We start from the raw sequence: 12770 nt of genomic DNA, 5'->3' as shown, positions 1-12770 counted from the left end.
GGCCCATCGCGGGCGCGGTTCCTGCCGGAAAATGTAGTCCACGATCACTGCGGGAGGCCATGGAGGAGGCGGTCTCGGACTACACTTCCCAGCAGGCACCGCGCTCAGGGCGGGGCGAGGGCGGGAGGCTGTGTGGGGCTGACCAATGGCGGCGGTCGATGCTGGGAGGTGGTAGCGGGGCGGGCGGGCCGGCGGGGCCTCGGGCAGTGCGGGAATTTCGGACCGGGAGGAGGGAGCGGCGCCGGGCCCGGCGCGGGAGAGGCACTTGGGACCGGCGGCTGCTTCTGCGGTGCAGGTTGTGTTTTTTTGTTTTTTTGTTTTTTTTTTTTTTTTTAGGAGGCGAGTTTTGGGGCGCTGTGTTGCTTCCCCTTTGCCCTGCCGAGCCTCGCCCGTCCTGCTGGCGGGTCTGTCCCGCGTCTCTGGCTGAGGAGGCCGGTGGTGCCGCCGGGGCCTCGCCCTGCTCCTCCTCCTCGTCTGCCTCCAGGGGTAGGGAAGGCGCCTTCCTTTCCCTCTCCCGTCCCAGCCCGTGGCGCCGGAGGATCTCCGTGGGCCGTCAAGGAGGGAGGGCAGGGGGCAGGTGAGGCAGGTGAGACCCTTTGGGTCTCCTGCCCCCTCTCTCCCGCCTGCCCGGGCTGCGGCCTCCAAACCTGCCTGCGGTCGCACCGGTCTGAGTTGCTTTCCTTCGTGTTTATTTGTTTTGTAGCCCTAAGGCGAGGTGGGGAAGGCTGAGCTGTACTCAGTGACTCTTAAAGGTTCCTCACCTTCAGAATCATCCAGGTGAGGCGTCACCTTGGCTGGGAGGCGTTGCTGAGTTGTACTTTGAACATAGTTTGTTTATTTATTTTTTTGAATACAGGCCTACAAATAACAAAAACCTGCGATTTTGAGGATCAGGACAGGCCTGTTGTGTAAGAATTGGGCTGAGCTGGTTTCTGTCCGTCAGTGGTCGTGGTTTCTCTTCACTTCTTCATTTCTCACCATTTGCCTTCCTTGTTTAAGACTGAAGCAGTCACTGGCAGAGTGAACCCCATTATTCTCTTTAGTTCTCGATTTGTGCTCAAGCACTAATAAAATAAAAACAAAAGCTTTCATTAATTCATAGGGAATCCATGGGTCCTTTTTATCACTAACAAAAATACTAAAGCTGTTATGAAGCTTTCTGTAGCTATTACTATGTCAAAAGGCATGTGCCTTCCTCTCTGGGAATAAACTGTCCACTTAATTATTTGGGATAATCCCCCAGTGGGGTAAGATTCCTAATAAATTTCAGAGCTATTGATTTTTATGCAGTGGGCCAAATGGTCAAAAAGCCTTTAAGTGTCTCACTCACATGTATTAGGTATTTGCGGTTGGTTTGGTGGTGAGGTGATTTGGAGTGATGGATGATTTGATACCTTACAAGGCTCAGTGGTTTTTACTGCAATAACTGAGTGTCGTTCAGGATTTTGAGAACAACCTTAAATAGTGTTCAGAAGAAGAGAGGGTATTCTTGAGAAGGCAACTTAAAATTAGAATCACAGTAATTTCTCTTGTAAATTACTGTTTGCTACCTCTGAACAAGATGCATTTTGAAATTCGAAGCCATCTTGGTTTGTTTAGAAGAAGAAAGGAAAAAAGGTGTTTATTTGGTCCAGTGTGGTGCTGTTGTGATGAAATGCTTCTTAGTAATAGTGGTCCACCAGGGGCATTTATTAATTTTGTCTAAAAATACTTCTTTTTTTTTTTTTATTTCTTGGGGATAGAACCCTAGTGCCTCTTCTTCCACAAATGCCATTGATTGTCAGGTGTCTTCATCGTAAGGAAATTAGATTATGGAGGTTTTCACAGGAGAAACACAGTGATGGACCAGTCACAGAATGCCTGATTTATGCAATAAGGTCTTTTTTCACTGTCTACCTCACTTGGTGTGACAAGCCACTAACATTTCAGTTACTGTTTTGTGTGGTCCCTCCTGTGAAACAATTCTACAGTATTCAGAAGGTTTAAACTGTTGTGTTCATTCTTTCCCACTCCTTGAGCAAAAGTTTGGTTTTGTTTTTCCTTGTGTTAATTTATTTTTTTTTTTTCAGGCAGGCTTCAGATTTCTTACTATGACTGATGAGCAGTGTTAATGATGGGTAGATTTCAGGTCTTGCTGTGGGACTACCTAGTCTTGAAGAGGAGCACAGGTCCCCAGCATGCCTTCTCTGGATTGAGAATGAAATTAGGTCCTACTAAGACAAACAACTGTAAAAATGACAATTTCCAGAGAATAAAAGAGGAAGATCAGGAAGAAACCAGTCTGGCTTGACACACAGCAGAAATAAGTCTTTCAAAATAGATTTGTTTTATATTCATTTCAGAGTTTTATTGATAATGGATGCCAGCAAGAATTGAGAAGTGGCTATTCATATTTATTCAAAGAGTTCAAGTATCGCTCAAGTAGCAGCCATTGCAGCCAGCGTTTGTAAAGATAACACCACTGATATGCAGACAATTTTGTATCAATAGTTCTATCTCAAGTACAGTGTATTCTGTTTTCTCTAAGATGTTTTATTAGGGAGGAGAATGAGAACCTTTGTAGTAGTAAGAGGCTTTTGGAGAGAGTTTAGACAAATAGACTTCTGTTATTCATACTTCTTACTAGCAAAATCTTTGTTTTGAGCACATTGTAGCTGCATAAAATGCTTCTGTTTACAGTCATGTACCTTGAAAATTGTTCTTGTCAGGCACCTTAGCTAAGTAGGGGCAGGTCTGATACTTGAATGATAGCACAGTACTTGACATCCATGGCACTGTTTCCAAGGACTTTACCATGATTGCAGGCACTAATGAATCAAGCTTCACAATACATATGGGATAGAAGATATTTCTGTTTATTGATGGAAAGAGGTAATTGAGATGAGGAAAAGTTTAAGATTTTTTTTCTTTTCTTGGAGAAGTGGTGGTGTCGAATTTTTAAAGGTGATTTTAAGGAGAAATAGGTGGCCTTATTCCAGTTGTGCAATGTATGGTAGGCAGCTCCATGTCATGTTCGTTGGTTCATAAGTTTCCTGACAAAACCCCGGTGTTTGCAGTATCATTAATTGAAAAGCACATAGAATGACAGAATTTGCACTAAAATGTCATTATATTTTTTCATAATTTTTATATTTTTTTCCTAGCTCTGTATTTTCACGTAGAAAATTTTTGCAGTTTCCAGGTGTCTTCGGTTTCAAGCAGTAGAGGATACATGAATGCATTTATCCAAAGAAATGTGAAAGCATGTGCAGCCATTGCTAAAATGTTTCCTTGGATAACAGCTTTTTTGCAAAAGAGTGCTCAGTATTGTGCATGCTGCCCATTGCAAGCGATCACTGTTTGGCACCTATGGCCTACTGATAGCTTGACCAACTTGTAAGTAGGCACAGTGCCATCCTAACAGATGGGTGTGAATATAGACAGCCAAGAAACCATGTCTGTGTATCTAGTGTATTTGTTAAGGGCAGGGTTCCCAGCTGGGGACGTTCAAACTTATGTCCATTTTGAATTTTTGCATTTATGGATAAAGGGAAGTTGTCATTAATGGATTTTAAAAAAAAATAAATACCTTCAGGCGTACAATTATTGACCATGTTAAACAAAATAAGGGGTATGTTTGAAAGAGGGAAGTACCAGCTCTTCCTTTGATACCCTTGAGGAATTATTTAAAGTAAACTTAATTCCCCTTTAAGTGAGGCTGCTATCAAGAGTCTCGCTGTGACTGTCAGAGATGTGAAGCATATCGGCAGGTTTGTTTCAGGGGCCTGCTAGCCTTATTGTCAAAGAGGCCATGAAGTTTTCTTTTATGGGCAGCAATCTGTCCAGCATTCAAGCACCTAAGTGCACCTGTCCAAGTCTTGACAGCATTATTTGTAGTAACTCAGAGGTCAAGGGGTGCAGTCCTTCAAGCCCTCTTCATGTCTCTTATATTGACAAGATATTGGCAATAAATTGTCTCTTAGCCTGAGGACAGTATGCTCATTTTGGATATGTTTTGGTATCCTTTAGATGACAGTGAGTGCGATCTCGTCCCACATCTGAGTCCTTAGGCAAGACTACTGATTTTTGCACTTTTTCTCCTTATCTGAGTCAACCTTGGGGCTCCAGACTTCTGGTTTCTTATTCCATTACCACTTCTAATGATTTCAGTTTGTCCTTTGTTTTAATCCATTTCCTAATGTGGGTGTTCTGAGGAGCTGCTTAAAGGTCTGCAGTGATCTTTTTGGCCTGCTCTTATAAGTGATATCAATGTGTAGCCATTTCTGCCACTCTGTTCCTTCTGGCACTTTGACACCATTGCTTTCTCATTGGTATGGTCTTATCTGAGCTGGTTGGAATTGCATTTTGTGCTTGAAAGTCTCATTTTTCTCTGTAGAAAATCTGGAGAAAGGATCTTCCTCTAAGACAGTAAAGTATGTATCACCTTGAAGATAAAAAAAAAGATGAAGGGATGTAGATAGAGAGGAGTTTTTTGAAGACTGTGGATAAAGCTGTGTTATGTCTTAAAATGTAAGTATAAAATGTGTCTTGATGATAGGGAAGAATGTTACTGTGCTGAAGTTGAAATATGGAAAAGTAATGCAGAATTCAAATATCCTGTTTTGTGATAATGAGGAAGCTTGTGCAATGTAGGTATTGATAAATACCAATCTCTTCCTGTGATGTGAGTATTTAATTTTGTTTTGTGGAAGTTACTCGTTTAGCCACAGTAGGTATTCAGATGTGGTTCTTTGACACAAAGATACTTCCCAGATTAATAAGGACTCTGAAAAAATTTAACTTCAGCATGGAATGATGCACCTTCTCTTCTGAATTTGTTTCTGTATTGAATGACTGGTGTCTGCAGACTGCTTTCTGCCAGAGTTGACTACTATCTGACCAGATTCTTTTAGATCTTCCATGTATGAATGATGCAATATTTAATATCGAATTTACTTATTTGAAGATAGTTGGTGCACTGCAGAATTTCTGATTTAGGAGACTAATGCAAAATATACTGAAAAGAATACAATTTTGAGTTCAGTCACAATACCGATGTGATTCTCAATACTGATCTCTATAATATGTTCACTCTCACCATGCTGGAGTCCCCAGCCACGGGGAAGGAATACCTGGATTGCAACCAGCTCAAGCCCATTGTTCTCTTCGAAGTTCTTTTGCTAGTTATTTAGTTTTTGCATGCTTATGTTGGATTGAGCCTCCTATTCACTCCCCCCACACTGGCCAGGCTAACTCTGGGAGACATTTACACCTCCGTTTGATCCACTTAACAATTCTGAGCTCCACTCAGCTGTTTTCCTAAAACAAAGGCCACCCATCAGCCCCCTTTGTGTTGAGCTCAAGTGAACTCCCTTGCATTATTGCCAGAGCTCCTTGGGCATATCACCGTTTTCCATCTCCATGTAGTATTTTACCCATTGTTGGGTTTTATTCTGTCACACTTCACCTCTAGGGGTTTGATCAATCACAGTTGCAGACTTGAGTCTTAGGGATGAAATAACATTTTCAGGAAACTTGACAGTTATTCTTGCATTTAGTAGGTAGAGAAACATTTGTGGGCTGCCCTCTTCAAATATTAGTTGGGTGACTGACATTATTTGAGGAAGAAAATTTCCTGAAGATACTACCCAGTCAGAAGAGTCTTGTAGGAGGGCGAGTGCTTTTGGAACAGCTGTTACAGTTACGCAGTTTTCTTTTTGGGAAATTAAGTCCTAAAGTAACTTTAGAACTGAAAGAGGAAAACTGATGTTAAGGTTATTGTATTGAGAAGCTAGACTAATACGAAATAGGTATTTTGCTATCCAGAAACATCCTGAATTGTGTATTAATATTCCTTTCTACTTCCAGCAAAATCATAAAATCCCACCAGTCAGAATGGTATCTTTTAGAAAATAACTGTGACTCTACATGACTTTTATCTACATAAGGTAGAGGAAGAGATCACTTCTTTATAGAACAATTTATGTGAAGAGACCTAGCACACTCTTTGCCGTGTCATGGCTACATATTCAGTAAGTTCTTTTACTGCAGCAAAATCTGACTCTGTTAAAACTCACAACATTTATTTGCTCAAAATAAGGCCTTCTGCTGAGAAGGACTTTAGGGTGATGGTGGATGAAAAGCTGGACATGAGCTGTCAAGCCGCTCAGAAAATCTGTTGTATCCTGGGCTGCATCAAAAGCAGTGTGGCCAGCAGGTCCAGGGAGGGAATTCTGCCTCTCTACTCTGTTTTGGTGAGACCCCACCTAGAGTGCTGCATCCACAGGGTCTCCAGCACAGGAAGGACATGCACCTGTTGGAGCGAGTCCAGAGGACACCCACAAAGATGATTAGAGGGATTGAGTGCTTCTATTAGGATAGACTGGGAGAGTTGGGGTTATTCATCCTGGGGAAGAGAAGGCTCTGGAAAGACCTTGTTGCAGCCTTTCAGTACTTGAAGGGGGCCTATAAGAAGATGGGAACAAACATTTTAGAAGGGCCTGTTGTGACAGGACAAGGGATAATGGTTTTCAACTGAAAAAGGGTAGTTTTAGATTTGATAGGAGAGAGAAATTTTTACAATGAGGCTGGTGAAACAGTGGAGCAGGTTGCCCAGAGGGGTGGTAGATGCGTGAAAACATTTAAGTTCAGATTGGCTAGGGCTCTGAACAACTTGATCTGTTTGAAGATGCCCCTGCTCATTGCAGAAGGACTAGATGACATTTAAAAGTTTCCCTCCAATTCAAACTGTTACAAGATTCTGTGATTTTGTTCTGCAGAAAGATGCATGTTCCAGTAGGCTGTTAGGTTATTTCTGGAAATACTCCTTTATCTGAGACCTGAGGTTGGGAGAAGGCAACAGTTATACTTTTATACTTAAGATCTTAAAATAGGTAGTTATGTATTAGTTTTTTGATGACCCACTTAATGCTGCCCTGTAAACAATAAGCAGACTTTGATTCTTGTTGTTTGCAGCTATATAGGAGAAAAAATGATTAACTGTTTGGATAGCTTTTTTTAATTCTTTTTGTGTGTTTTTTACAACTAAGAGGAATCCCTCATATTATTAATGAAGACTTAGAATTTTTCAATATGCAAGTTTAACTCCAGGAAAACTGAGACTTATTTCATTAGTTTACTTTTTTCCAAGTTTTTGCCACCTGTGATTGGTTTTGATTGCTTGAATATGCTAGATTCTGATATTTTTAACATGTATTACACAAGGTCTTCTAATAGGTTTCTCTTATGAAGATTTTTGCTGTCAAATTCTTTTGTGATACCTTGAAAAATTCGTTGTTTTGCACTTAGAATTCATGCCAATGAAACAGCTTACTGCATTTCTTTTAAGGTGTCTTTATAGTAACAACTTATAACTTAAACAATCCATACTTTTTCATGCTTCTAACAGGTTTCTACATGAAACAAATCAGATCAGCATGTAACCTATGCTTTTTTTAATTTTCCATTCCTTCCTCTCACTTTCCAGGGAAAATGCCATATAATAAGAAGACTGCTGGAAAAAGAGCCCCTGCAAAAAGGAAACTTGCTGAGGTGTTTGCTCTGGGGGAGGTTCTAGCAGATACATCAAGAAAAGAATGGAAATTAGGTGTCCCTATAGGGCAGGGAGGCTTTGGACGCCTATACCTTGGTAAGTGCAGTTATCTTTGATAATGGTTTAAATAAAGAGTGAGATGTTTATCCTTATTCAAAACAATGAAATGTTGACCCTAAATTAGAAATACAAAGTGTCTTCATTTGATCTTTACTAGAACCTTAGCTTGGGTCAGGTTGTTGGAAGAAGATGACAGGAGTAAACAAATAGTAATTTTAAACACTAGTTGTATGATTTTCCAGTGGTAGTTCCTTCTTTTTTTAAACGAAAAATCTTTATTACTTTTTAGCCATGGAAAAGGTAGTTTAGTATTTATTTAAATGTGATTTTTGGTCTGGCTGAAATACTGGATTTTTGCATGAGTGTCTTTATAATGACAAATTCTGAACTGAAACTGTCTGAGTATATTCTATGGAGGCTACTGAACAGCCAGTATTTGGGCTGCTTTTGATTTTGGGGTTGCTTTGATTTTTTCATTGCCTTGTGAACTTCTGACATGTTGTATATTTTTTTAAATATAACTAATGTTCAAAACAAATCAAATTTGGACTTCGCATTTGAAACCATCAGTACTGTTCTTGTATTGCACTGCTGTTACTGAATACAAGGGAAATTTCTTAAAGTGAATAATGTTCCTTACTTAGTATCTCTTGAACAGATGAACATATAAGAGAGGTCTTGAGACCATCTACTTGGTTGCCCCAGTCATTTTTCAAACATTTTTGAACGGATGAGAGTTAATGTGATCACTGTAATATGGTCTTCCTCATCTTGGTGAAAAAGTTGCACTGAATTCATACTGAGTTGGAAAACAACAACAAAAAGTCTGTCCTGCTTTTAAAATGAACAGACTGCAGTGTAAGTGGGTTAAGAAGAAAAGCAGGACCAGTGTGTGGCTTCTTGCCAGAGAAGCTTTCAGTTACTTACTCAGCCTTGCTCAATGAGCTACTAAATTTACTGGAGTTCCAACTCACTCAAATTGTGTAGTTCCTTCATGTTAAAATTGCTGCTCTGTTGAAGTCAAAGCGTGCTCTCTGCTTCCCCATCATTTGCACAAAGCTGTGACCCTGACTATTCCTGTGCTTCGTGCTTGCCTAACTTGATGTCCTTCATACCTGTATCTTCCGTCACAAATATCAACAGCTTATTACCAACAGAAGGTCATTTTTGGATATGTGACATGGCAACACAGTAGAGAGAATTTATTTTTCATCTGTATGTCCACAAATGCGTATGTTTATCGGAGTCCTAGAAAACAAAAACAATAATGGTGACTAGGAAAAAGCTACTGGATAGTAAAAAATAATTCTTTTATTTAGTAAACTGCCTGTTCTCCTCAAACAGAAGGGAGAATGCAAGACTATACTCATATACAGTAGCCTTGCCATATGGAGTAGTTCTCTTACCAATGCTAAGGTACTGGTCTGTGTTCATGTCAGTACTTAATTACTTTGTCATGTGTTTGTCCATGCTGCGTAGCAAATAAGTGCGTGCTTTATGACAGTTTGCTCTCCTCCTACTAATAAAAGCTTCTTTTTTAACAGCTGATGTTAATTCTTCAAAGTCGGTTGGCAGTGATGCCCCTTATGTTGCGAAAGTGGTAAGAGAGCATTTGAATCTTCCCAACTTGAAAATATTTGCTCTAAAATAGCATGTGTAATTTAAACCATCTTCTGAAAATAATGCAATTGCACAGTGCTGTTTAAAATAAAAGTGTGGTGATGCAGAGGAATGTAGGTGAGAATTGGGACTCCTGTGTATGAGGAACATCATAGTGGAACATGAGTGGAGTTGAGAAAGATTCATGAAATGGGTCATATTCTGTTTCATTTGCATCCTATAAAGAGCCCAGATATCACCAAAGAAATGAAATCTGGCTAGCTTTTGGAGAATTTCTGTGATTCAGCAGTGAGTCTGTGTGAACTGTTGCTCACCACTGGATGTTGGTAAACTGACAGATGGCTTGGGAACAGAAAAAACAAAACCTTGATTCCCAAGGTCTCCACAGATACAAAGTCCTTTAAATGTTTTATTGCAAACCACATACCTGTTCTAGTTTCCATTGAATTAACATAGCATTGACACATAGTTTTTTTAACCTAATGATTAGAGAGAAGAAAAAGAATTGTTGATACCTCATTTTTAGCCCTGTGTAGCAAATCAGCAAATTATTTTTATAACTTGAAATTTTCTTATGTTTTTTAGTCTTAAAAAAAGAGTTATTTCATTTGGTTTGGCTATTTCTTTTCCTAAGGTCAAAAGAATGTTTCTTAAATTTTTCCAGAGTATTTGGTATAGATCCTACTGTCATATATGATTCCCTGGTAAAGTCTTAGTAAAAAAACCTGGGAATGTGGGAATAGCCATAGTAGATCCGGACCCTTGATTATCTTGGTGGCACTTCTGTGCCTGTGACTAAAACAAATACCAGAAACCTGTACAAGAACTTCACAGTGTAAAAGATTAGTTTTTCAGCACAGTTCAGAACTGCAGTGTTCTAACATTTTATTTATTAAACTGTATGATGATACTGAAATGCTTTGCTGCAATAGCTGGCCACATTGTAAATATGTTAATACTTTTAACATTTGTTCCTGAAACTAAAAGATCAGGTTAAATTAGAATAAAATACATTTTAGTTAATATGTGCCTTTGATCTTGATATTTACATTTGCTGACTAAAGGGAAATTCTAGAGTACTGGTTTTGATACTGTTCAGAAGCCCCAAGGTGCAGTTTGTGATGACCCTGTTTCCGAAATGTTGTCCCTTGCTGCAGAAGGCACTATGCTTACTATGCAAATGTCAGACTGCTACACTTTCAACATCACCCTGCTGCTGCTGCCTTAGATGTCATGGGCAGGAATTCTGCACAGACCAGGAACCCCAGCCTGCAGCTTGGTGCTTCAGTATGTTCAGCCTGTGCTGTTGAGGGCGGGGGTGTCCGTCATGCAGGAACTGTGGCCTGTTTCAGAGGCAGATTACAGACAGTGAGACCATCAGCAGTGGCTTGCCTGTAAGAGGCAGTGGCTTCTAATTGCTGGGTCTTGATGAGTTTAGACTGATCAGGAAGCAGAGCACCATTTAACCTTGATGGAAGAATCTGGTTTGACTTGCTTGGAAAATCATCAGATATGCATTAGTGTATGCTGTGTGCAATTACTGTCCCCCTCTTTCCCTGAGTTTGAAACCTGCCCATCTGCTTCTCTTCTCCACTTTAGGATCTGAATATAGGAGTTGCCCCAACTTTTGGGTTGCCTTTATGCTAGATTCACTTTGCTGCAGTATTTTGTAAATACTTCCATTGCTAATATCCCAGATGGCTACTCACTTCTAATTTATCTTTTATAACTTTGTCTTTATGGCAATAAAGAGTAGCCCCAGTCTTTGTGCTAGCCTCACAAATGACCCATAACATATTATGCCTCTGCAGTCTAGTATAACACAACTACAGATAAGAGCCCATTTTCTGATGCCTGGGTGTTTGCTAGTTGGTCCATCAGCTGAAGCAAAGTGGTTAACAGCTTTGAACAATTATTAGTGTTTAACAAAATATGTGCTTCTGTAGTAATGTTCTTCAAATTAAGCTATTAAAGCAGGATGGAAATTGGCTTAGTCTTTGACATATCCTCATAGTATTGATGTCTGAACAGTATGAAATGAATCACAGTTTTTATTAAAAAAAAGAAATGCTTTTTAACATGTGGACCTTTCAGATGTCATTGTTCAGGAGTGGATGCAGGGTTTAATTACACTTCATTAAATTGCTGACTGAAAAAGATCAGAATTCTTAAAGTACTACTTGAAATTTGTTAGGTGTCGACATGTACTCCATAATCGCTTTCATTATGATATCTTTTTGAATAAGGCATTAATTTCAGTTGTATAAGTCATGTGTTTAGAATGATCCTGGGCATAAATCTGTAGAAGTTTGGGAACTAGTATAGCAAATAATGGACATAATTGTGTGAGGTTTTTTAACATAGCTTATGCATTTATTTATCTGTATATAAAATCAATGGTATTGGGGGAAAACACCTTCATAGTCAACATGAAGAACTATTTTGTGGTTAAATCATTTATCCATTCCCTCAAGTATGAAAAGGTAGCAGATTTTCAGCATTTGCTCTGACTAGAGAAAGATATATCTCTTTTTCAGCACTGAGAAATATTTTTTTGTGGCATAATTTATTTATAGATAAATATTGTAAGAATTTTTAACACCTACAGTTTTTCGCTGTATTTTAGTGAGAAAATAACATTCAAACCTGTGTAAACTGAATGAAAATTATATATGAGATAATTTATATTCTAATTAAAATAGAGTATTAATGGATTATGCTACACAGAAACAAGTGAATGGGTCAAATAACGTCTGTTTGAGATAACTGCAGAGTAGGAATGTAGCTATTTATCGCTTCTGGTCTGCTTATGTAATCTCTGTATTACTAATTTGTTGCCCATTGTGTATAAATAAAAATCTGTGTGTGTGTTGATCAGTTAGTCAAGCTGTTTTGGGTTTTGTTATTTTTTTCTGGTGCCTGGCTGAAGTCTGACTGTTGGTCCCACAAAGAGGGGCCAGAAAACTGTTGTCTTGACTCCATTGTTTATCAGGGCAGTGCTGCTGGAGAAAGTGAGGTGGAGATAGGTGGTAGGTTTGTAATCGAGGGTCCAGGCCTGGGAGTGGTGCCCAGGCTGATCTCTGCTCTCACTCTGACCTGTGTTCTGACTCTGCCCCTGTGCCCAGACATCAGTGTGTGCTGCAAACCCTGGTGTTTGATCGTGTTTGATCTCTTTAGATTGCTACCTTAATGTCAGACAGCAGTAAACCTCTGTTAGCTGAGTGGTATAGCCTGGCCCTTAGCAATTTTGTATATCGCTGCATCTGCATGTAAAAGTTAAAATTAAAACCATTTAAAATTGATGTGTGTCTTAGAACTTCTCTTAATATCGTGTGATTGTATTATTTCTGGGTTTCTTTGCCAGTGTAGGATGTTCAAAAACAGGTATTTTCACTGAAATAACATGAATGTGGACATATTTGAATAACTAGACTAAAATATATTGCTTAAGCTCATCTCAAAATCAATCAATCAGAAATTACAAGAATTGAAATCACTTTTTTTTTTCCTGTACCAAGTTACTGGAAATGTAGTGTCAAGGTACTTGCCCATTTGCTAT

General features: G+C 39.4%; 1 protein-coding gene across 3 annotated transcripts in view; it reads left to right on the top strand.

The window, feature by feature from the left end:
- The first annotated feature begins 214 nt into the window (after positions 1-214).
- The window catches only part of VRK1 (VRK serine/threonine kinase 1), a 35048-nt gene continuing 22492 nt past the window's right edge, over positions 215-12770 (top strand). The window contains exons 1-3 of one of the 3 annotated variants that reach the window (XM_050336444.1): positions 215-295; positions 7466-7627; positions 9136-9191. In XM_050336444.1, the coding sequence (XP_050192401.1) occupies positions 7471-7627; positions 9136-9191 (213 nt within the window). In that variant the 5' untranslated portion in view covers positions 215-295; positions 7466-7470. Of the gene's footprint in view, positions 296-665; positions 778-5994; positions 6012-7465; positions 7628-9135; positions 9192-12770 lie in introns of those variants that run through there. The other 2 variants (XM_050336442.1, XM_050336445.1) reach the window with 2 other exon arrangements.

This window comes from Myiozetetes cayanensis, unplaced genomic scaffold (genome assembly GCF_022539395.1).
Source record: "Myiozetetes cayanensis isolate MyiCay16 unplaced genomic scaffold, myiCay2020 scf6-25, whole genome shotgun sequence".
Taxonomy (NCBI): Eukaryota; Metazoa; Chordata; class Aves; order Passeriformes; family Tyrannidae; genus Myiozetetes; species Myiozetetes cayanensis.
Note: the sequence above shows the minus strand (reverse complement) of the source record. Positions and strands in the feature narration are given on the sequence as shown.